We start from the raw sequence: 24,053 nt of genomic DNA on the forward strand, positions 1-24,053 counted from the left end.
CTTCATTCTCATCTTATCATCATACATTGCGTTCAACTCTAACGAACAAAATTTGTCTCTTTCTCCACAATGAACGATCCAAGCTTGCACAACTATTTTATTCCAGCGGCAGCACTTGTAGTGGCGCTCTGCGGAGTTAGGCTTCCCACATCTTTCCATTCTACAGAAGCTCACAAGATGACAGTGGGTTTACGCGATTCTGAGCAGCCCAATGGCAAAGCTGCCAGGTCCATGGCACACGAAGTGGACAAACGTTGTGTTTCGTTACAAGACCGTTACGGCTAAAAAAGTGCTCTGGGTCCATGAATTGCACCAGAAATATGGCAAGCCATCCAGAACATCAAGAGTTTACTGTCTGTATAGTTTTAACATTGGCACCTCTAGGCCCAGTTGTTCGTGTTGCCCCAGATGAAGCCAGTGTCTTAGGTATCGATGCGAGCCAGAAAATGTACTCGTTTAAAGGCGAATTCCCGAAATCCGACTTCTATGACAAAACGGCAATCGGTATTGTAAACGTTTTCACGACACGGGACATCGGCCTCCATCGAAGATACCGGAGATTGCTCGTCAAGCTGTCATATTACGTCCCTATTCCATTCATCAGCGAGGCAGTCAACAACCGCAAACGGCTTTTACAGTATAGTGAAACATCTCTTGGACGACACTACCGCATCGTCGAAGAGGAGGGTGAAGATGCTAAACCAACATTGCTCTCAAAATTGTACAAGGCCGGCGAGGACGGGTTGTCGTTCAAGGAGATACGCGCCAACGCCCAATCTTACATTGTTGCTGGATCAGACACGACTGCAAGTGCCCCGAACCGTGAACTTTAGATCGAATTGCTCATGCTTACAACTTGGTAACCTAGGCAAATACGTTGACCTACCTTGTGTACAATGTGTGCAAGCACCCGGAGGTGAAAACGAAGTTGGTCGATGAGCTACAAGGCCTCCCCGACGACTTTGACTACAATGACGTGAAGTCGCTACCCTACCTGAATCAGGTCATTGAGGAAACTCTGCGTCTGTACTCTTCTGTTCCCGGCGGCCTGCCACGCATGGTAACGAAAGAGGGTGCCGAGTTCAACGGACACTTTATCCCCGGCGGATATACCGTCAGCGTGCAGCCCTACAGTATGCACCGCAACCCGGACGTGTTTCCAGAGCCAATGGAGTACAATCCTTCGAGGTGGGAGAACCCGACTAAGGCCATGAAGGACTCATTCCTGCCATTTGGCGGCGGCAGTCGAGGTAAGTCACGTAACTAGGCGCTGAGAGACTCCGCCCGACACTGACACCGTAACTTAGTCTGTATCGGGTTGCACCTAGCCCGCATGGAACTCCGCCTGGCCACAGCTCGGTTCTTCGCTACCTTCCCGTATGCGGAAGTGTCGTCCGCGGAGGGGTTTAAAGAGGCAGACATGGAACCGGCGATGTTTTTCCTTCTCTCGCCGAAGTCTCATCGCTGCTTGATTAATGCTGCATGAGGGGCGGAAGGCGCTTAGGTGTATGTGATGTGATGCTTGCCATTTTCGGAGGCACTAGTACATGGGTGGGAACTTGGGCCTATTTCGGTCGCTATTCTTTGGAAATTGCCTGGGGCATTAGGATATGTACACCGTCGATGTTGAATGCCGGCTTCCGGGCTCTTTTGTGATGATTTTACGCATTTCAGCCTTGCGTCATGCGACCAGAAGGGCGATGAAGGGGAAGCGGAAACCAAGCTGACTACGAGGCGAGACCGCGATTGCATTTGCGACCAACCAGTCCCGACCCTTTCATGATTGATTTACCTACTACCGTCGCCCTCGTACTCCGTAAGACTTCGAGGTATTTACAATGGTTACTTGATTAGTAGAGATCAATCAGTTTCGCTGGGTAGACTGGCATGAATACAATTTACAAGATCTTGGCACATCGCCGTGATTGGTTCCAGGACTGCGAAAACGGTCAACTACGACCGGCCCCTTCCCAACCGGGCAAAACCGCCGTAAATTCGTTCACTTCACGCTCACAACCCGTGCTGACTACCACTGCGTTACAGTTCAAGGTTTCACGGCTCGCATGCTCAGTTTTGTGCGAAGGATCCATGCAGCTCGCAATCTCATCCAATTGTCCCGTGCCTCCGCCTGGGCCATGCTGCAAGCAGCCGCGTGCCGATTATCCGGCGTAAGCGCAGGGCTGAGGCCGGCCAAGTGGATCCAGGTTGCCGGCACATGTCTCACCACTTGGCATGCTGGATTTCCAGACCTGAACATCTCACAGGCCTCAAGAGTGCGTGGCGTCCAACATTCTATTTTCTGACCGACATCGCAATCGGGTATGGAGGAGCGTTTCAACTTTACGGTGTCTCGGGCCGACACGTTCCCTCGGGTGGACGAGAGAACAGACCTCAAGTATCATGACAAGAACGTTATCCACTATGACTTTAGTGGCGTTGGTATGCCGTCCGGGACTGCTTTTTATCCGGCATGAGCTGACAAGAAACAGACGATGAGGTCGCAACCGGTGAGATCCGCTGCATGTGTGAGAGCCTCTCGCAAGTCGGGTTGCAGACCGAAGTCAGGGCGGGAGAGGACCAATCGCTCTTAATCTTCGTCAGAGCTGCCGCCGAACTTCTCAGCACAGAGATATACAAGTCCAGGTAATTACCATCCATCAGAATTCCCTCGTCATCGGAATCGTTATTGACGGGGTTCCTAGAGTCAAAGACTGGCTTTATAGCATCACCAAAACCCAGCCACAAGTTGATAAGAAGAGCAAGGCACAAGCCGCCAAGTTCACATTCGAAGCCGAGAGTCTTCTCTGCGTGTATCACCTTGTGACCTTTTCAAGAGAAAACGGCGGTGCAGGCATCACTCCTGAGTTTGGCAGGTGGGAGAACGTGAAAGCCGTCTTCCCAATTCACAACGAACCGGCCAATCGACAGCTTTTGCGGCACCTCAGCAAGCGATTCTTCTTAACCAAGGATGACCTAGATCAGATCAGAGATCTCTTCGGATCCAAGGTACGTTTGCAAGCCCAGCCAATTGACCTAGATATAACCATTTCCAGGTCGCTTTCTACTTTGCCTACATGCAGACATACCTGCTCTTCCTTTCATTTCCGTCCGTGACAGGCATTCTTGCCTGGGCCTTTCTCCCAAAGTATTCTCTCATTTACGCCATCATCACTCTTGTTGGATGTACCATGTTCCTTGAGTATTGGAAGATTGTGCAGGCGGATCTCAGCATCCGCTGGGACGTCAAGGGGGTTGGATCTCTCAAAGCCAACCGCCCCAAATATCGTTACGAAAAGGTGGTTGTCGATTCAGCCGGACGGCCTAAGCATTACTACCCAAAGTGGAAGTCTTTTGCCAGGCAGTCATTACAGATCCCTTTCTTCGCACTGTGCCTTGTGGTCCTAGGTGTGATAATCACTGGTGTGTTCGCTTTAGAAATATTGGTGTCTGAGGCCTACCAAGGGCCTTATCAGTCGTATCTGGTAGGTTGTACTTAGAATAGGCAATTTGGAAAATTCGTTAACACTGTTAGGAATATGTTCCCACACTCATACTAGCAGCAGCTCTGCCGTACATCAACTCCCTGCTCGAAGATGCAGCATCATGGTTAGCCGAGTTTGAAAATCATCGTACGCATGACCACCATGAAATGTCTGTGACGCAAAAGCTCTTTGTGCTCAGCTTCATCGTCAACTATCTCCCTATTCTGCTCACAGCTTTCGTTTACGTTCCACTTGGTAACCAGATCGTGCCTTGGCTTGGATCACAGCTTCCGGGTACGCTTGGTGACAAGCTGGATAAACATTTCTTTCAAAAGGATCCAGATCGACTGCGCAACGAAGTTATCGCCTTGACTCTTACCGGGCAGCTGTCCGACATGTTTGAGGAGATGGTTGTCCCATACGCTATGCACAGGATTCGAAGCTGGTATCACGCATACAAATCCTACCGATCCCACCAGGCGTCTTTCAACGCAGTCTCTCCCGATGACCCGATGGAAAAATCATTCCTCCGCAGGGTTCGCCGCCAAGCCAGTCTTCCATCGTACAATGTCCAGGACGACATCTCGGAGATGGTCATTCAATTTGGATACCTTGCTTTGTTCTCTCCAGTGTGGCCTCTGGTCTCTGTTGGATTTTTCATCAACAATTGGATAGAATTACGGTCGGACTTCCTTAAGATCTGCATCGAACATCAACGCCCCCACCCTACAAGAACCGATGGGATCGGCCCCTGGATCCATTCTCTTGACGCTCTCACTTGGCTCGGTAGTATCTCTACAGCGGCTATTGTGCACATGTTCGGTACTGAGACCGGTTGGAGCAACACAATCCTGGGACACACGCTGGGTGGAGTCTCGTGGTGGTCTCTGCCCATCACTATCTTTGTGAGCGAGCATATCTTTCTCGTATTACGCGCAGTGGTACGCTTTATACTCCAGAGCGTCGGCTCCGAAGAGGTACGAAAAGAGCGGAATGAGCGATATGTCCGCCGCAGGAAGTACATGGACGAATTAGAGGCAGCAAATAGGGCAAAGGAGATGTTAGATGTGGGGGCTGTCCAACGACGCAAGTCGGTGCGTATGGCAGACTCGGACATATTCTGGACCAAACAAGTTGAACGCGGGTCGAGTGCGGAGACTGGTGTTTCTTTGATCAAAGCGCTCGGACGAGATGAGGCCTGGGTATTGGACAAGAAGGATAATTAGATACGCCACGGAGTGAGCAGATCCGAGATCCAACCTTCCTCACGAAGTATCGAGCATCAAAGCAGGTATTCACAGACCAATGCAGATAGATCTGATGTTTCCCTCAGACAATGATCATTGAGCACTCGAATAATGTGGCGACGGTAGTTTGAAGTCGGTTAGGCTGCCGTACACCCTCCTGCCCCAATCTCGATGGCCTTCGTTCAGGCTTACATAGAGCTCCCGGTCATATTTACAACCTGCATCAAACCATCCAAGCTCCTCTGTCCGCCATGTGAGCCAGCTGTCTGCTCTCACACCGTCGGGTGCTCGAAGGATACCTGTCGAAATGTTTACAACATAGTTATCGTCGGTCGTGTGTCTTTCTTCCCCCCAAAATAACACAGTTGCACCACAGACCCCGCAAAAGGAGCGGATATTCCCAGGCGAGGAAGAGTACGTCTGCATAAAGCCATGGGTGAGGTCAAGACCAATTCTTGGTTTAATCAGCTTCAAGGGGACATACACCCAGGCGTTCAGTTGGAAGCCGGTATTTTGGCGACAGTCGTTACACGCGTCCGTCATGGCCTTCCACTTGGTGGGATCAACTGGCGAGACGAGCCCCCTAGTGTACTCGTCTTGAAATACCTCCGGGGTTGGTCGAGGAATTGTGAAGGATACCCCACCGCAAGCACATTCTGCACGGAGCCAGTCTTTTCCATTCTCGTCCTTTTCGGGTTGGGGCATTCGAGGTTCTGCAATGTTCCCATCGGGATTCCAGACCCTCACACTACGAGGCCCGATCTTAGGCAGCCACTCATGAAGACCAGCCGGGGCTGACTTGGTGAAGATATGCTCAATGATAACGAAGTTGCCTTCACGCTGTGCGAAAATTCCCGGCGAGACCTGCCAGATGCCCGTGCTTTCATTGATTCCCCCGATGTGGCATCCACACGTCGAGCAAAAGTGTCGTATGAGGGATGTCTGCGCACTCTTGTACCTCCTGGTAGATCTCTCCAGCGCTGATGGGTCAATGAATCGAGGCCGCACACCCCCAGGCAATTTCGCATACGTGAAGCCCATGGTGCCGCTGGAATATCGACATCGACTGCAATGACACATGTACGCACTTAGTGGGAGGGCAGCAACAGGCAGCTCGACTTCGAAATGACAGGCTTTGCAGTAACACTGCGCCTCAACCTTCTTCGTGTCTGATGGAGTCGAGGTAGAAGCCATTCTGACGGTGTATTTACTTGGCGGGGAGCGAAGTTTCACGTCCCAAATATCTGCATTTCGAGGTGTACAGAAGCAGCGGGAGCTGGTGGTGCGGGGTTGTGGTTCACAAATCCCAGATTGCACGCCGCTCACGTCAAAATAGTTAACCTTGGAACTTATTCATATCGGGCCATTATGGGAATGAGCAGGCACACTCAGCCTTAAGCCAATCAAGTTGATTGCGCTGTCTCTGCAGGCCCCAAAAAAATCAAAGTTACAAGGCACATGTATACGGTGCCTAGCTTCGGTGGTTAGTTTTGCTAGACACTGCCGATGACTAGGACTAGAGAGTGTTCAGATCGGACGCAGAAAGAAATGGAAGTATATTGCATTAAATCATCACACTGAACTCAAAATTCAGCATTCAGTAGTGATGCTATCCCGGTTAGATATCTGCGATTACTGCGGCCGTGGCGTATGACCAGTCGTATGTCACTTACGGTATTTTGTGGTGTGGTAGCCGAAACTTATCGCCGTCTCAAGAGCGTGTGCGAATAACTTTTGAGAAAATAATGAAAGTACCGCGCTTATGAAGATGGGGAAAGGCAAAGCCTCCCATATTCGACTTCGTGGTCCTCGCTATCCAGCACCCGTCACCAGAAAGTATCCTTCCAGCGACAGCAGTGAACATACTGCTCGGCCAGATTTCCTATCTCTCAACTTTCCGACTGCCAGCCTCTGGACGTGTCAGATCTCATTGAGAGGCATACAAATTGCGCAGGTGTGGCAATCAGTCCCTTCGCTAACGTGGACAAACAGGGCACTACCCTACGGTGCGATTTGACCTGCAACTCCCCGTTGCCAGAGCATCAACCAAGTCACTGGGGCATCATTTCCGTGGCACGTGTGCAATGTGAGGGACGGCTCGTGGAATCCAATCTTGAGAATTTGCAAACTTCTTCAGCAGCTTGCTCTCTTTTCTATTTTTCCATCTCCCCACTTTCGAAGCGGCAGCTCCTTCGTCATCTCAACGGACTCATTCATCACCAGACTCCCCAACATGGGTGACCAAGGTCCGCCTTGGGACATCACTCTGTCCAACGGCACATGCTATTGGAAATCCGGCAAGATCGCCGGCAAGGATTTCATACCCTGTGGCAACGCCGCTCTTCCCAACGTTAATTGGCAATGCTGCAATGTCGGTGACATTTGTCTGTCAAGTGGCGCGTGCTTCAACTCTGCATGTGAGATACATATGTCCCGTAGGGTGTTTCCCTAGTCTGTGAGGCTGACCATGCTCTACAGACGGCGCAACCTATCTCGTGGGATGCACCGATCCCAGCTACGCCGACGAGAAAGCGTGCCCTAGTAAAGGTGACTTTGACGACCAACAGTGGGTGGGACTTGTGACCTGCGATATCGAACAGGAGGGAGCTGGCAAAGACACGCCGTGGGCAGGCTGCTCCGAGCCGCATATCGATCATCTCACCAGTTTCGCGAAAGGCTGCAAATGTGACTCGACCAACACGCCTCTCTTTACCGACTATCCCACCTTGATCAACAGTGCAAGCCTCCCCAAGTCGTCTGGTGGACGCCTTTCCTTCTTCGATGAGCGCACCCCCACGATCCCGTGGAAACCGACAGCCACATCAGGCTCCGTGCCTTCAGGGACCTTAGTGTCTGCCGGAGCGACGACGCAATCACTTCCCGCCGCGACAGGTGAGGCTTCGGAATCATCAAGCTCCGAGGCTGGGCTTTTGACGGGCGCCAAAGCAGGAATAGGTGCCGGTGTAGCAGGTGGTGCTTTACTCTTCGGTCTCGTCGCTTTTCTAGTCCTGTTCCTTCGCCGTCGTAGCAAGAGCGAACACACATCTGATCAGACTAACGCCCAACCGTCTTCTCAACCTGATTCCACCATTTCATCGGGTCCCTCGACTGGATGTCCTTATGCCACCAACGCGGCCAGCCCCAGTTTGAATGGCTTCAAGGCAGAACTTGCGGCGGACGGCCCGCCAAGTGCGCCGAATACGATTTCTCCAATCTCACCCGCTAGCCCTCATTTCCAGCAACAGCAGCGCCAGTATGAAGCCTACAATCCAGACAGGCACGGGAACTACTCGCACTACGGGGGCCGTTCCAACGTCCACAGCGGTCTTTTTGCCCCCGTGAGCCCTCAGCACACCGGCACGTCGTCAGACCATAACATCAGCATGAATGACAGATCGGGACAGCAACCTATGTCGTCCATTGCAGAATTGCAAGGTTGAAAGGTGGTGTTCGGAACACAAAGTGCCTAGGGGAACCACGACTTGCATTTCTGTAGGAAGATTGCTTTCAGCTCCGTTTCAACCAATGGTCCATTAAGTGAAGCAAGCGGACGAAACATTCCCGTGGGCTTATATACGTGTAGATTAATACGACAAGATTCGACATATTGCTGGATTGGCAAGACCCCAATAAACCGTTGTTAAGAGCGGCTGTTAACTCGGCAACCAACACGCGAGGACGACAATAGGACGAAACGCGCGCGACCAATATATGCCTGATAATGCAGTGAATCAGTCATGGTGTTTACTGTGAATGTTGATGGCTCATCGAATCTAAGCGTACTAGGCTCAGACTGCTGCTGAACTACGTAGCTGGTGCATTTGTGTGCATATCTACATCTTCAGCGCTGCCTTCATCGGTTCCTTTATAGCTAGGATCGATCCTGATCAGTAACTGTTTGAACCCTTCGTAATCTGGTTCAAGGCCCGGATGAAGTGTTTCCCAGAGAGCAAGCTGGGCGCTCCCGATCGCATAAGGGTCAAATGGGTCCTCAAGCTCTAGAGACTTTGCACGATCCATCACAGTCTTCGTTTGAGGATGCTCGAGAGCCTCTCCATGAAAATGTTTCTCTCCCAGCTCTCGCACGACATCTACTAGGTCACCACAGACCCCACTGTAGATCTCTTGGCGCCATTTGATGACAAATGAGGTGTACACGTCGAAAACCTTTTTATTTCCTTCGTCTTGTTCCCGCCGGATCCAATGCCTGTCGAAATACTGAAAGAATCTTCTGATGCGCTTCGCGGACGTTATGTAACGATGCCACTCTTCGAAGTATCGGCATAGCAGGTCTTCGCCACTATAGGGCTTAAATAACTCTTTCAAGTCACCGAGGTAGTCAGAGAGCCATCCAAGAAGACGGGCATATAAATATCCACCCAGATTGTGAGCGCCGGGAGGCGGTCCCGATCCAGACTCATCGCGTTTGGGAACTATCACATAGTTTAGCAATGTTTCGATACATCAATTTGCCGACAATGCGCGCCTTTTCCACTTGTTGTATAATTGGTCACCGCGCTGTGTCTCTGTCAATTCGCAGAAACTACAGGTCTCTGGTGCGTGATGGCTGAAGTGTGTATCTCACTTACGTATAAAGCCCGACAAATGACCTAGTGTCAACACCAGCGTCGGGGTCGCGCATGATGCGGTTCATGCTTGTTTCGAGGTAGTGCCATCTTCCGTTGTTTAGCACAGCCCCGGGCCTTGACGCAATAACAAGTTACTCAGGGTCCTGGTGTGTGGGGCTTACGTCTCGTCCAAGTCGGCGGGGTTTGGCAGTTGGGGCATCTGCAGGACTTCCCTGGTCTGTTGCGACATCGCGGCGTGATTCGAGCTCAAGGTATATAGGAAGGCAGCGGGATCTTCGACTCGACACAAGACAGAGTGCAGAATATCGTGTCTTCGACGTTCGGGCAGTGTTGTTCAGAATGAAGCAGATTCATGGTGCAGAAACGAGACTAGCTTAGCGTACCTATGGATGTAGGCAGCCATGCCAACACCGCCTCATTCCAGCACAGTCCATATTTAGCAGCACGGTGCCCTATTGGCCAGCTCCATATGCAGGCCTCAAAATCTTTGATCAATCCTATGGCGGCTGTCATTTGTAGGGCAACAAGGGGAGGGGGCATAAACTGTCCCCAACGTGTGCTAGGTAGACCGTGCATTAATGCCATCCTATAGCTATCAATGACATATTGCCTTGCGTGTGTACGTTATTTGGCGCATTGAGGTAAAACTACAGACCTTCCTAAAGCTCATCTTAAAACAAAACAGTTTCTCAGTACGTAGCTGTGAAAGTTGGCCAAATTTTTATTTTTATTTCTTATAAACGAGTGTGTAGAGTAGACTTGTAATGAAAAAAAAAATCGACAAGAAAAGGACCTTCCGTGATACCATGACGATCGTCACAGTCCCCTATGAATTGCTTCTGTCCAACTTTACTAGAAGGGGGCCCATTTAAGTGATTTAGCACCACTAAAGGCCGAACATCCTTGGTCCACACCAGGAATGATGTCGAAGCTCTGCTCGCCTGGGGCACTGGCGTCGCATGCCTCGGTGTTGAAGATGCGCGCTGCGTGTGAGGACTCCGAGTCAGCCTTGCACTGAACATATAGCAAGCCTCACGGAATGTTCTTACCTATGGCAGTAGCATTGCTAAACAAAACGCGAAGGTTGGTGGCTTGTGCCGGCTCGCTGATCGCAACACATTGGCTGGGAGCCTGTGTCACAGTAGTCTGCCCAGCCGGCGCGCCGCTGCACTGCGAGTTGGTGAACCATCCGATGGTAAGGATTCTGGGCTGAGCCTGGCGTGCCTCAATACCAGAGCCAGGCAAGGCATAAACACCTGCCAGGGCAACAAGAGTGACAAAGCTGGTAGTGAAGTGCATGCTGACTTATAAGTAACTGTGAGGACGAAACAGGCTAGAAGGCCGGGTGATTGTATGATAAGATGATATTGTTGAGTCGATCAACAACTGGAGTCGAGAGAAGAGGCCTCTCATTTTATGCTTTTCTCTCCAGAGAGACATCAGAGCACTCGAGAATTGCCAAGGGTGTCAAAAGGCAAGTACTGTCAGACGATCTAGTTTCTGAGGGGCTTTTCGCCTTTCCGTCAGCAGAATCTTCTTGGTTGGCATATATCAGCGACTTTTATTTTCAAAGAGGTCATGAGCACAACGCTAGGCACTGAATAGAAACAAGGATCAAATTCAGTAGCCCGATAGGTCCAGGGTTTTAGTAACCGTCTTCATACCAGCTAAAAGGATCGCTAAGTCATCTGGATATAACGAACACGACCCAGTTGTTTGCAGATGATGATGGATCTGTCTCGATCCCAGGGTTCGACCTCATGATACAAAAAGGTGTATGTTCGAAATGCACTGTCCACAGAATCCATAAGCCCTGTTGTACATCCGCTCTCCTCAAGTTGGACATTGGTACATAGTGTGGGCTGGGAAAGGGACATGAGCTCTTTCCATATTTCTGCCGCGGTACCAATGCTTAGTGAGACATGTATCGATATCCTTGCTTGCGTGAGGCGAAGTCTGAGGAGTGCCGCCACACAGGGATTTCGGTCCGGAAGCCCTTGTGCCACTCTCGGCCTGATAGGGAAGTTTTCTCAAGGATATACACAGTCAGCGCCAGGCATCGCCGTATAGTTGTAAGTGATGAAACCAATTTCATGCGTACAAGGGACTGCGGGTGCTCTGGTGGTGATGATTCTGTGATTTGCTACGACTCATGCCGCTCTCACCTCTAGCACATTATTTCCAGTCATGCCTGATAAGCACTAAGTTGACTCAGGAAGTCGCAATGTTTAACATTTAACTGCTTCAGGCAGCGTCACTGCCGCGTCCATTTTAGGATGAGGATATTTTGGGATGGTAATAGAAGTTGGTGGTGGGTATGTTGGTTTCTGTTCGCTTTGGCCTTCGCCAGCGATAGGCACTCCACCTTGCAGTCATTCAGCCTCGAGAAGTTGGATCCAACTGTTTACCACACTCCGATTACTAACTTCTTAAACTTGCGCGCAACCAAGTCAGGACATGCACTAATAGACATAGGTTGGCTAGGTCAGAACAGGCGACACTTCGGGATTCATGCCGAGAAGTCAAGTATGGTAACACAGCAGAAGGGCCGCATATGATCCAGGTCAGATGTGATGAGTGATCCACTTGGATCCTGGGAACCCAGGGTCGTGACCTACAAGCCTGTGCAACCACTAAGAGCCGCCTGTCGGTTCACTCTAAATTCTGACGAGAGCCGAGCCAGATGTGCATGAACATCACATAGGGCTGAGACTGAATGGCACTCCAGAGTTCGTACAGATGAACCATACTTAAAGGATCCATGGATGTGGGAAGCGAGCAAGTGGCGTTGCTATTCCAATCCAAATACCAGCAGCACATTCTACACCGGTTATTGTTGAGCATGAGGAGTTGTTGCAAGTTTCTCCGCGAGTAACTCTCATTTCGGATGAGATACTGACTAAGTGGCTGCTGATGCCCTCGCAAACAAGTTCCAAGTCTGCGATATGCCACGCACCCCGCATGTAGAAAGCAGCGCCGAGCCCCGGGCCGGCTTGGTGATGACGAAGACCGGAGGTCTGCCAGCGATCTTGGCATTGGTGATGCCGTTGCAGGGGGTCCTCGGTGATTTGGGTAAGTAGCTCAAAGTCAGCAACAATTAAATTCAATGAACAGCAGCGATGGTCAAAGAGGGAAAATGAAGGACCAGTACAAATGTGTACCGGGCAATAAGTGAGCTTGTACTGAGTGTATCTGCTTCGTCATATCAAATTAACCTCCTTCTTCACAAGCAGCTTTATATGTCTCCTGTGATCGATTGCTAGATGATAGGGCTGGCAAGTAACGCGGATGACATTTAATGTTGAATCCAAGGCCTGACTTTCAGTTCAGCAAAATCGCCTTGGCGGCCAGGGTTAGTACTGGCGTCTCTCCGAAGCACTTTGTGGTTGCTAGATTAGGCGGAATTTGTGGAACTCGGGCTTCCATGAGACTTGAGACGCGGCCGCGTGGCGTACATCGTTCGTTATCCTCTACAGTCTTCTTTCTACCGCTCCATCCACTCTGAAGGTTTAGCGACTGCCAAGCTGTTGGTCAATATACCTGTAGATAACTGGCGATTTATTTCCTGGGCTGATTGGTAATGAGTATCCAATTTAGGATGAGCAACACCTACGCGACCGCTGCTCAGCTCGAGAGGCTCATCTGGGTATCAGAACACTGAATCTTTTGTTCCTGGATAAGACACGCGTATATATTTGATCTACGATTATGACAACACTCTACAAATATCAGGTTGCAGAGCCGTGCAGTCAGATTTGCCCGTTGCTCACATTCAGCCATCTATTTGGGCGCAATCATGGGGTTGGCACAGCTGCACCCAATCACAATACAATGGGCTCCTTCGGTGGGGTAGCGCGAACGACAATATCCCAATCGAGCAAACATTGACGACTTGGCGGCTCCTTCACGAGCGCTTGGCGGCGTATCTAAGCTCCTTCGAGTTGCTGTGCCTCACCGATCATTGCGTCATTGCGGTACGGGTTTGTATCGTGAAAATTCCAAGGAATATACGTTCTCCGGGGGAAGTGTCCATAAATATGAAGACCGGCTAATCAGTGACAAAGAATAACGAGCAGTACTTCAGTAGCGAACCCTTGCAGCCGCAATCCCTAGCCATCATGAACAGCTTCGCCAACACAAGTGGCCTCTACAACCACTCCGAGCCCATTCTTCCAACTCCGTCACCAGGCACGTGCTCCCTTCTCACGGGGCTGGAGCGAGAGAACATCACGGCCAACATCTTTCAGCCGTGCTGTTCCAAAGCGTCACCTTCCGGCTTCGAGCACTCCAAGTGTACTTGTGATGGCAACAGTTGCGAAACGTGTATTGTGCAGCACGCCGAGGAGTTCAAGCTCATTTCTGCACAGTGCAACACCAACACCAGCGCTGCACGGGGGAGGACCAACCCCAGCATGTTTGCCATAGTATTTGTCGTCTTGTGTCTTGCCCTGCAGGCGTCTGGGTTTTCTATACCGACATAGGAGCGAGACGGAAGAACTGCGAACTACTAAGTACGTGATAAGCTCATTGGGGGCTTGGATGGCCTGAGACACTCGCTGGAGGGAGTTGAAGGTGACCAAGTTCCTGCAGGACCTGCAGGAAACGAACACACCAGGTACTACGCTGGAAGTAACTCCGCCCAAACTACATCTTTTTGAGCCTTTCTTTTTCCTTCAGACAAACGTTGGGGGAACGATTGTGATTTGGAAGAAGCTGGGCCTTTCTTGGTTGAGATATCCTGTTAGCGTCGGCTGGAAGGAGCTTGACCCCCAAAGACTGTTCTATGTGCTGGCGTGAGATTTGGTATTCCGTCTTAGAGAGAAGCTCAATCATGCAATGTTGCAGGTTTGACAGAGGCTCCTGCATCTGGTGGCAAGTACTTCGTAGGGGTCTCAGTTTTGCATTGACTCTCGAACATCCTAAAGTACAACGCGATAGTCAGGCTCATCGTTGGAACTCCCTTTCTAAGTGCGAGGTCAACTGACTGGCATGAAAGGTGGTCTATTAGTATACTTGATAGATGTCAAGAACGACAATTGCACGTGCATCTTCACTGTTGATGATAGTGACATGCACTTCACTGAAATCTTCTCCGACCGTCTTTGAGAATGGCACAAGGTCAATTAGGGTTGATCGCTCTGATCTATCTAAGGCTAGGAACCTATCAGCATGGAAAGTCCGCTATTTTGGTTAGCATGACAATTTGGATCTGTTAGATCTCTACCTCACTCATTCTGCGGTATATATGAGCCGCGTGCTTAGAGCATTCTGTGGTATAGAAACATAAGAATATCAACGTTCCGCAACAGTTGTAATGCATATCGCACACTTCAAAATTAAGTGTGCGCAACTTGTACCATCAATAATTCAATGCTGTGGCTAGCTTCCAAACTAATACGCTTTTCAAATGCTGGTACGAGTCTTGACTCTCCAACCCTTGAAAAGGTGTTAGTCTTTCACAGACGCTTGCTGGCTTGCCTGGACTTCCTGTCGCTTCCTCGCCTGTTCCTCGTCCCTGACTTGCTGTATTTGCATTCTGCGACCCTTCATCCACGACGTAAATTCACGGGCCTGATTCTTGGGCCGGTAGCCTGTAAGGTCATTGACAAACACCAGGGCTTTGCCAGTTATCTGACAAAACCACCGGGACTGCCACTCTCGGTCTAGTATTCTACGGATCTCGACCTGGAGCCACCGTCGGGGTACATGGTCCGGCCGCACCGCTCTTCCGGCCGCCCAAGCGCAAAAGGCGCTGGTTTTTGCCTCTCCCACATTTTCCATGGCACGCAGTTTCGGCAGATGGAATCTCAGGATCTCGTAGGTTAGCTCGGCTTTCTGGCTGGCCACTTCCCTGTCCAAGTTGGCAGGGTGCTCAATCCCATACCACGGCCTCATGAGGTACGAGGTTGCTAGCCAGTTTTGTGGAGCGATCGGTTGGTATCTGATCGAGCAGGCCTGGTATCCAGGGTTGATAGTGGTTGTAGTCGAGATATCAAGAGGTCGTATTGAGTTCTGATTGTTGTTAGCTAGATCCAGGGCCGTAGGGCTGTTGTGAAGAACAATCGGACTAACCCACACAGCCCAGAGACTTGGGTGAGCCACCAGATTCCCCCGCCATAGGTTTTGAGGGGGGGTTTCAACATCGTGGACAAGCGTCGCCTCAGCCCCATGGCTAGGGTTATTAGTAGTGCTTCTTGCGTCCTCCGTTGGGTGTATCGTGGGAGTATATGGTGTTGGTCCGTTTGGTACAGATATCTTGGTGCTTGGATTTAAGGGTGGTGCATTTGTGACTGAGACCGAATTCCGGGACTGCTCCTTAGGCTGACGAAGCAAGTCAGTTTGCAACTCTACCAACAGATCGGCATTGGCCGAGTGAGGTATTATGTCGTTGAAAGACATCTCGACGGAAGGCAACTGCTGTTGGTACGCCTCTCGGGATATTGCAATGGGGTCGTATTGTAGTAAGATATTGCAATTAATCAATCAAGAGGATGTGAAAGTAGCAGACGAGGTTGGTTGATATTGAATATCTGTCTTATGGACTCCTCACACTAAAGATCCCGGTTCTCATAATGGTATCGGAGAAAGATGGTGGGGCAGGCACAGGAACAATGGCTCTATCGGAAGTATAAAATCTTCTCATTTATCGAACATTGTCTACGAATGTAAACGGAAACGGGCCAAAGTTCCTCGATTGTCCATCCTGCTCTTCGATAAACTTCAACGGGAGTGGTGTGTTGGAAGAATCGATCCTGGGCGCATAGTATAATCAATAATATTGAGTTCTTAGACCTTTGCTTGCCGGTAGAAACGGTGTGGTGTTTGAAGTCTGGACCTCTTCTGCGCCAGAATTATGTAGTCATCTTACAACTGTGTTCACGTTGCGTCAGCAACTGAGGTCAGGGCCACAATGCTGCCAGGCACGGTATACCTTTCCAGCATTCAGGTCATGGCCAATCCAACTTCCATGGGCGGGCAACAAATTTGATCATCACCAGTGTGAGATTGAAAGTACCACAGCAGGATACAATCCACTAGATGCGATCTACTGATCCTTGGGGTATATTGTCCGTGATGAATTCGGAGCCGCGAATATATGGCATTAATACCCCTGGTTTCCAGCCTATCGACGAATGCCCATACGAAAAATATACCTGAATCAGAAATAAGAATCATATCACGGACGGGTGGCACTTCTGGGAAGAAAGTGGCCCGATTGTCTGAATTGCTAATTCGCCAAAGCGCTGGCTACAATGCCCAGCTAGACATTACTTGGATGCGCACATGTGATATGAATGTTCTTTTAGGGATGAGATCTTTTACAGCTTCGCATTGATAACAGCGACCATGTGGATTCCTGAGTAGTGTCATTTGAGGGCTGGCTCTCTCTCTTGGGGTACACGTGATCTCGTGTTTTGAGTGGCCAGAGCGCCCTGCGCACCGTTGGGGCCACTGGGTTCCAAGGTTGTTTTTTGGTGGTGCCCCGCGATGGGGGCGTTAGCACCTGTCCACCATGCCACCTGCAGGTTGATAGAGGCTGTGGTCAAGTCGGTAGATTTGACACGACAATTGCGTTACATGCGGTCGACGAGGACGAAGAAAGCTCACGTAGGACAGGGTAAAACGAGCTTCTAGTAGTCCCTAGGTGGTCGCCCCAATCCCCGTATGAGGGCACCCATGCGTCAACAGCGTGACCAGGAAGGGAAAGGAAAAGAGAAAAAAAAAAGGCCCCAGGACCCACAGGAAAATGGCGCTGCGGCACGCGAAGGCCAAGCAACTAGGGAGCCCCCTAGCACGTCGACATTGGGCCTAATTTGGAGGCGATAGGTGGAGGCGTCGCGACTCTGGGCTGGGGGACCGCGTACACCACAACGCAGGCTTATTGCCCCCAAAGTCATCGCTCCGGGGGCTCAGTAATCTGATCCGCAGGGGGGAGGGGGGTTTGCTCCCATGACTCTGTGCCCATCCTTTAGCCAGGCAGCCCAAGCCAGCAGCACCTGGGCACGCTGTAGCCTGTAAGCCTGTATGTGACCCCGTCACAATCTCGCATCCCGCTTGACACCGACACTGACACGGTCGATCCGTCGCGTTCCTTGGAAGTAGCAGGCAACTAACTAGCCGGATGACTATCATGTTCTCGTCCTGGTCCTGATCCTATCCCGACTCCGACTCAGACGCAGACGCAGACGCAGACTCGGACTCGGACTTGGCCTGGCACGTCTTTGCTCTTTCGCTCCCCATTCTGCGTGCATGCATGCGTGTGCTTGCTGAGCTGACGGCAATTGGGTTCTCGACTCGGCCAAGTTAAGTTCCCGCCCACCGACGCGTGTTGGCGTGTCTCGCACAAAGAGGGAAAAGCCGCATTTGGCAGCGCAAGCCGACGCCGCTGCAGTGTACTGTGCAGCGAACATCTTCCGTATCAGCTGGTGCAAGCTGCAACGGCTTTCGGCCAAGGACTCGCGAGACAGTACCGCCATCGCATCGCAGACGGGGCTCTTGGGACCATTACACGGCAACGACCGCTTGGACTGGCGACCGGCGAGACGTGCGCGCGCTATTGCTACCATTGCACTGCGGAGGGCACAACGCTTGGTCGACGACACGACGACCTCCCGCTTGCCCAAGCTGCCTCCTCCGATCCTCTAGTCCTCGCTTCCCAGTAGCACTGTCGCTATGTTGCCCGTCAACGACAATGGCTACGAGACGGCGGTAGCGAGGCCGAACGGCGCGCGCGAGCCCGGAAGTCTTGCGCAGAATAAGAAGGCCCCCGGCAGCCACACCCAGCAGCTCAACTACTCCAGCAATGACGATTCGCAGGACACGACGGCAACACACGACAGTGATCGCGTCTTCACACCCCCGGACAGCGACAGCGGTGCCAGCAGCGTCGCCGCGCCGGGCAACGGCAACGCGTCCAGCCAGGAGTCCCAGCTCCTCCAGCTATCACAGCTAGCTGCCGCACAGGAGAAGATGGCCGACGCTGGCCAGTCGAGGAAGCGGATGGCAGATGGTGCGGTGAAACATACTAGAGACAGCTCCAGTACGTCGCCAGTCCGGATGCAGGGCCACTCCAGGAATACTAGCACCGTGAGCGTTGCTTCCACCGCGGGAAGCCGTATCGGAGAGGTATGTTTACTTGTAACCGCCTGTCGCGATTGTAGTTGATCTAGACGATGACTAATGCACACACTCATAGCTCTCCGCAGAGCTCAAGACCAAGCTGTCGTACGCCATGATGAAGGTAAACAACGGCTGGCAAAGTCACTCTATCGACGAGGTTGAGTCGTTGGCATCGCACGTTGCTTCCCCTACCTCGAGCACGTCCACGGTGCATGGTCGACATGGAACTTCTGCAAGTCCGCGGGTGGTGCTCACGGGTATGCGTCAGGGGGCATCAAGTGCTGGCATAAGCCCTATAAGCCAGCAGGCGCCGCAGGGACGGACGTACGAGTCCTTCTGGAGGGAGAACAACAGCAGCAACAAGCCTCAGCACCATTCCGCTTCACCACCCACCTCCCAAGTCCCTATGCTGGCCCCACCAGCTGCAATCCAACCTGGCAGACCCGGACAAATTAACCCACGCCGCAATTCCAATGCTAGGTATACTCCTACTTACCTCTCGCAACAAGCTTCACCACATACGCCAGCTCAGCCAAGTCCTCTTCAGAGTACACCGGGGACCACAAGTATCAGGACGCCACAGGTCGATCCTATCCTGTATTCTCCACACCAGAACGTCAGGGAACAGGAGGCACTAGAAACCCTCATCTTCATGAGCAGCCCTGGAAACTCGGCTAACTTGAAACATACGTTCCCATCATCGCAGCCCAGCAGCCTGCCGTCGAGTTCTCAACCTCAACGGACGGCTCTGCCGACCTCTAGATTGGGGCCGGGGCCTCATGGCAGCCAGAATCGGAAACAGCTTCCGACCGGACGGCACCAAGCTCACGCCTCTACTGGCAAGCGCGTGGGGTTCGAAAAATCGCCCAGCAATGCCAGTTACATGGATGTAGACGGCTCCCCGCGTGGCACGCCACGCAGAAAGACCATCGGCGGTTCGAGGCCTTCCATCGCCGTGTCGGCTGGACTGGGAGGGTCTTCCCAGCCGAGGCCGCAACTGCAGGACGACGACATCGAGCGCATGCTAGATCGGGTAGCTGCAGACGACAGCTCGGATTCCGAGGGCGAGATATCTCTCCCACGAGATCGACGGAGGGAAGGTGCCGGAGTTGGAGTTTGAGGGGCAAAGCTACCAGCTCAGCCCTTTCCATTGCTTTGGCCGAACAACATCCTGTTCAGATGCATGCGACTGAGAGATGTCGCGTATATACTATTTGCGCCCCCGAAATACGAGGGCGTAGCAACAACTTGGGATTTACGATTACGACGCATCAAGATTCTTATATCCAGGAGTTTGGGACCACAGAAGTTGCGATCTAGGAGTTGGAATTGCATATTTGGAAGGCATCTGACGACCATTCATGATAGGGCCCGCACAGAAGGGGCAGATACTGGGGAATGTACTTCACATTGGCCCCTCATCTATATATATATTTACACATATTTACCTAGGTATATAAGGATCAAAAGCCGCAGCAGAGAGATAGCGTGAGAGATCCCTTGCTTGGAATGGATTGCTTTCCCGTCGGCCCGTCCCATCTGCATGCAACGCAACGTAAACCCCACAGAGAGCGTCCCCGGTGACGTACACTGCACAGTATAGCTTGTTCCCATGTCTAAGGGTCCGAACTAGCAGTTGTCGTTTCAGCTCGGGCTGTCCATACTCTTGATGTTGGTCACGTTTCGTTGACCACGGTCAGGGTCCCCGGGCAACTGGGGGGCAGGGGCTGTGATAAACGACTGACACTAGCGCCCATTGTCACACGGGGATCATGCTTGTTCGCCGTCGCCTTTGTTTGCTTTTCCCTTCACGAGTCACAACAGTCAACATCCGGTACCTACACAACTGGATCGCGGCAACGGCTTAACCCCACTCGTTCATGAAACGAGAATCTGTCCAGGTGGCTGGTCTCTTCGGGGTCTTCTTTTACCATCCGTAGCCGAGCCCGACTTATCTCCCTACCACGTCGGCGGTGAGCGAAGGCCAACGGGAGCGCCGGGCCTTGCGGGCTTGCAGGCTTGCAGAGTCGCTCGCCATAGCCCCGCCACAGCCACACCTCCGGGTCCAGTCGTTGGGCAACACTGCGGTTTCAGCGTATTGCCAACGCCTAGGAGAAGACGCGCATCTGCAAGCCCAACTGAATCCGGTCACCTGGGGCTTGTTCCCATTGGCGCCGTGCGTCGTGGTCCCAAATCCACCGCCTGCGAGGTCGGGTCTCCCTTAACCCGGTGCGACACTCCCACAAACGGCGGCGGCCTGTCTGCCGCTACTAAGCTTCGCCTCTCTCCACAAGCCTGCGTAAGTCCTGGGGCAAAGCTGCTTAGCATACATGTACGCGTATCCCGCGTGCTGCGGGTGATTACTAGGTCGAGGTGAGTAGGGCTTAGTATTAATATTAAAAGGTCGCCTGCTATCCTTTCGCTCCTTCTTGGTACGGCTCCCGTGATCTTGCCTTTCCGTATCCACACCAGCCAGTCACTTGACATTGCGACCTGGTGACTGTCACAACCTACAAAGACGAACAAATCCTATTTCTCATGAGGAGTGAGCGTCAAATCTGACCTGCAATCCTCCCATCTTTCTTTTCTGCTCCCTAGAGCAGCGTAACAGCCACCTTATCGAGCAGACAACATGTCAGCAGCAGACTACTACGGCACTTCCGGCAGCGGCGGCCACGGCGGCCACTCGCCTTACCCCCAGCAACAGCAGTACGCTCAAGGCCGACCGCCGCAACAACCACAATACGCACCCTCGCCGTCGCCTTACCCGAGCCAGCCCACGTACAGCCCAGCACCCCAGGCCTCGGGTCACCTCGCCCCTTACCCCCAGCAGCCCCAGTACGCCCGCCCGGGGTCGGCCCACTCAGACTACCCGCCCGCCTACGACGGCTCGCGACCCAGCAGCGCCCAAGGCTCGCCGTACCCGCGGCCCCACTCGGCCGACCCCTACGCGCAGCAGCAGCAACAGCACCAGCAGTACCGAGACCCCAACGATCCCAACGCGCAGCAGCAGGACGGCGAGAGGGGCCTGGGTTCGACGCTGATCGGCGGCGGTGCGGGCGCGCTCCTGGGACGCAAGCTCGGCGGCAAGGGAAAGCTGAACTCGTTCCTCGGGGGAGCGGCCGGGGCGGTTGCGGCGAACGTCATCTCGAGCAAGCTCTCCGGGAAGCACTCGCACGGCCATGGCCATCATGATCCGTACGGACACCATGGAGGATCGTCGCACCACTCGGGCGGCCTGCTGGGGAGTGTCAGCTCCTTCATGAGCGGGTCCAGTGGCCACTCGCATGGCCACCATGGAGGCCACCATGGAGGACACCACGGAGGACACCACGGCCACCATGGCCACCATGGGCACGACCATGGGTATGGACATCACGGACACCACGGGGGTCACCACGGTGGACATCACGGAGGCCACCACGGAGGCTGGTGATTTCTAAATTATGCATGACGAAATGATGGGTATTTGGTTCTTGGGCGTAACGGGTAATAATGGTTCTGGCAGGCAGTTCTTGCCACGCAGGCTCCTTCTGATTTATGGAGCATAGATACCACGTAGTCCTAGTTGGCTATCTCGCTGCTGAATATAGTACAGTACGCAACAGTTATATCAACCCCCCTGTGACACAGTCTGCCATAGCCGGTATACCTAACCCCTCCACAAGCTTCGTGGTTCGGGTACGGTTGGACATAGTCTCAACTAAGCGATGGTCACGACTTTCGCCTTTCGCAACTACCCATGCAATTGCGACAAAAGAATCGACCAAGACGTGCTTTGAATACCTTTTCCAACGTGCAAATGTAGCACATTTAATTCATGGTTCTGTCGTGCCCCACCACAGCATCATGACGTCCACCAATGTCCCGAGAGTCTTCCATCAACCAAAACACCACCCAACTACGTAACCCACAATGCGTGCCGCATCTACATCACTAGCCCAAGACATTTGATACCCAAAAAAGGAAAAGAAAATAACTCTACAGGCCGTAGAGAGCGCCAAAAAGCCGACGCCTGTGTGATTCGAACACACGCTCCCGAAGGAAATGCCTAAGCTTCGCGGAAGCGAGATAGCAGGGCATCACGTTAACCACTCCGTCAAAGCGCCCTGAGAGGCTAACCAAGCTTATGATTGGTTGTTGAAAGACGCACCTTTATTATCTCTTACAAAGCTACCAACTAAGTGGGTCTCTGTGCACCTGGAACATGCCCCGGAGATTTGCCGATAGGTGTAGGTATGTAGGTACTCAAGTACTGTATGTACACTACTAAACGTTCCATGCGGCATACGTCAAAGGACACCTGCTGAACGAAGTCAGTGAATCAAGCTGATTCATTTTGGCTCGACCGATACAGCTTTTGTCCAGCTGTACGAGGTGTGCTTCATACCAGCTGTCCCCGTCGGCTGTGTCTCCCAGGCAGGGGCCGGCCTTTCTTAAAGACGAACATTGAAAATGTTCTCCTGCGGCGATGGGCTACCTTCGCAGTCTATATATTTGGATCGTCACACGACTTCTAGATACACTGTAGAGTGATCTGTGAATTAGTGTGGTACCCGAAGAAATCACACCATAGTGGTTGGCTACTAGGATAGGTCTTTGATAGACTATGCTGGTCCCTATGCTAACGCTTGCCGTCTCTCTGTATACGGAACCCCTTCTATAGAGACATTGTGATATCTGTATTTCTCTACCCTGATTGCACTTTCCACTCCTTGCCCGAGCCATCGCATGCTGCATCGAAACCCTTAAGTGTGCAAGGTCATGGTTGCTGCTGTAACATGAATGCTTCCGACAAAACTCTTATAAAACATGATGGCGCTGACAATTGTGTACTTAAGTAAGTTGGTCTGAAAGAGGTTTCATTTAAAACAATTTAAAAAATACTTAAAAAAGAATAAAAGTGGGCATTACTACCATCATAACGTTTAAGTTATAAATATAAGTATTAAATAAAATGAAGTTATTAAGTATAAGGAGCGTTAGACGAACAGAGACGGAAAGGGCAAGTGACGGAAAGAGCGAGTGGTGGAAAGGAGCGGTAAGTGGAAAGAGCGTTAAGAAATACTTTTTTTAAGATGTCATGATTATCAGCACGACTGTCCGATGCAAAGATCACCTCGGTATCGTCCCCATACAGTCAGGATAGAAAGTTGACTTGGAGCGTAGCTTCGCACTCCTCTCCTTGGGAAGCAGCCTAACGTAATATTGGTTGGGGACGATAACGAGGAACATGCCAATCTGGTGAAACCTAAATCAAATGGCGGAGCACGACGCTCGAATAGAGAGAATACTTGCCAACATCCACTTAAAGGGCCACCCCGGCAACCCGTGCATGGGGCATCCCGCTGCATCTATACTAAGTATCAGTAACTTTGTGGTCACTGTGGTCCCTTTTAATGATAGAAAAAGCATACTCAAGTAATGCGTGCTGCAGGTGCTTATCTTAAATAGAGAATGCGAATCCTAGCTCACGACGCGGTTGTTAATGCAAGTCTTGCTGACAACATCGCCACCAACTTCGCTCTTATGAATGGGATTACCAGTATGAATCTCTAATCTGAAAGTCAAAGAGAGCTGCAGATCGAGATAGTACTCCCTTTTGTGACACTAGG

The 24,053-nt window shown here is 51.8% G+C and overlaps 9 protein-coding genes across 9 annotated transcripts; 5 read left to right on the forward strand and 4 right to left on the reverse strand.

The window, feature by feature from the left end:
* Positions 1–446: 446 nt before the first annotated feature.
* JN550_002135 (uncharacterized protein) lies at positions 447–4,708 on the forward strand (the record flags this gene model as incomplete). Its single annotated transcript, XM_049313397.1, has 10 exons — positions 447–785; positions 869–1,250; positions 1,308–1,377; positions 1,767–1,816; positions 2,044–2,273; positions 2,328–2,439; positions 2,490–2,643; positions 2,703–3,006; positions 3,054–3,482; positions 3,533–4,708. The coding sequence occupies 10 exons, from the start codon at positions 447–449 to the stop codon at positions 4,706–4,708; spliced, it is 3,246 nt and encodes a 1,081-aa protein (XP_049176196.1).
* A 114-nt stretch (positions 4,709–4,822) lies between these two features.
* On the reverse strand, positions 4,823–5,770 carry JN550_002136 (uncharacterized protein; the record flags this gene model as incomplete). The annotated part of the gene is made up of 1 exon (XM_049313398.1): positions 4,823–5,770. The coding sequence occupies one exon, from the start codon at positions 5,768–5,770 to the stop codon at positions 4,823–4,825; it is 948 nt and encodes a 315-aa protein (XP_049176197.1).
* A 1,192-nt stretch (positions 5,771–6,962) lies between these two features.
* On the forward strand, positions 6,963–8,169 carry JN550_002137 (uncharacterized protein; the record flags this gene model as incomplete). The annotated part of the gene is made up of 2 exons (XM_049313399.1): positions 6,963–7,146; positions 7,208–8,169. The coding sequence occupies 2 exons, from the start codon at positions 6,963–6,965 to the stop codon at positions 8,167–8,169; spliced, it is 1,146 nt and encodes a 381-aa protein (XP_049176198.1).
* A 364-nt stretch (positions 8,170–8,533) lies between these two features.
* Positions 8,534–9,547, reverse strand: JN550_002138 (uncharacterized protein; the record flags this gene model as incomplete). Its single annotated transcript, XM_049313400.1, has 4 exons — positions 8,534–9,162; positions 9,207–9,247; positions 9,319–9,432; positions 9,480–9,547. 4 exons carry the CDS (start codon positions 9,545–9,547, stop codon positions 8,534–8,536), a joined length of 852 nt encoding a protein of 283 aa, XP_049176199.1.
* Positions 9,548–10,170: 623 nt separating this feature from the next.
* JN550_002139 (uncharacterized protein) lies at positions 10,171–10,617 on the reverse strand (the record flags this gene model as incomplete). The annotated part of the gene is made up of 2 exons (XM_049313401.1): positions 10,171–10,301; positions 10,368–10,617. The coding sequence occupies 2 exons, from the start codon at positions 10,615–10,617 to the stop codon at positions 10,171–10,173; spliced, it is 381 nt and encodes a 126-aa protein (XP_049176200.1).
* A 2,819-nt stretch (positions 10,618–13,436) lies between these two features.
* On the forward strand, positions 13,437–13,799 carry JN550_002140 (uncharacterized protein; the record flags this gene model as incomplete). Its single annotated transcript, XM_049313402.1, has 1 exon — positions 13,437–13,799. One exon carries the CDS (start codon positions 13,437–13,439, stop codon positions 13,797–13,799), a length of 363 nt encoding a protein of 120 aa, XP_049176201.1.
* A 967-nt stretch (positions 13,800–14,766) lies between these two features.
* On the reverse strand, positions 14,767–15,717 carry JN550_002141 (uncharacterized protein; the record flags this gene model as incomplete). Its single annotated transcript, XM_049313404.1, has 1 exon — positions 14,767–15,717. The coding sequence occupies one exon, from the start codon at positions 15,715–15,717 to the stop codon at positions 14,767–14,769; it is 951 nt and encodes a 316-aa protein (XP_049176202.1).
* A 2,274-nt stretch (positions 15,718–17,991) lies between these two features.
* On the forward strand, positions 17,992–19,558 carry JN550_002142 (uncharacterized protein; the record flags this gene model as incomplete). The annotated part of the gene is made up of 2 exons (XM_049313405.1): positions 17,992–18,444; positions 18,515–19,558. The coding sequence occupies 2 exons, from the start codon at positions 17,992–17,994 to the stop codon at positions 19,556–19,558; spliced, it is 1,497 nt and encodes a 498-aa protein (XP_049176203.1).
* Positions 19,559–21,070: 1,512 nt separating this feature from the next.
* On the forward strand, positions 21,071–21,874 carry JN550_002143 (uncharacterized protein; the record flags this gene model as incomplete). Its single annotated transcript, XM_049313406.1, has 1 exon — positions 21,071–21,874. The coding sequence occupies one exon, from the start codon at positions 21,071–21,073 to the stop codon at positions 21,872–21,874; it is 804 nt and encodes a 267-aa protein (XP_049176204.1).
* Positions 21,875–24,053: the final 2,179 nt, after the last annotated feature.

The sequence above is a fragment of the Neoarthrinium moseri genome, assembly GCF_022829205.1.
Source record: "Neoarthrinium moseri strain CBS 164.80 chromosome Unknown scaffold4_Wmoseri_CBS_16480, whole genome shotgun sequence".
Taxonomy (NCBI): domain Eukaryota; kingdom Fungi; phylum Ascomycota; class Sordariomycetes; order Amphisphaeriales; family Apiosporaceae; genus Neoarthrinium; species Neoarthrinium moseri.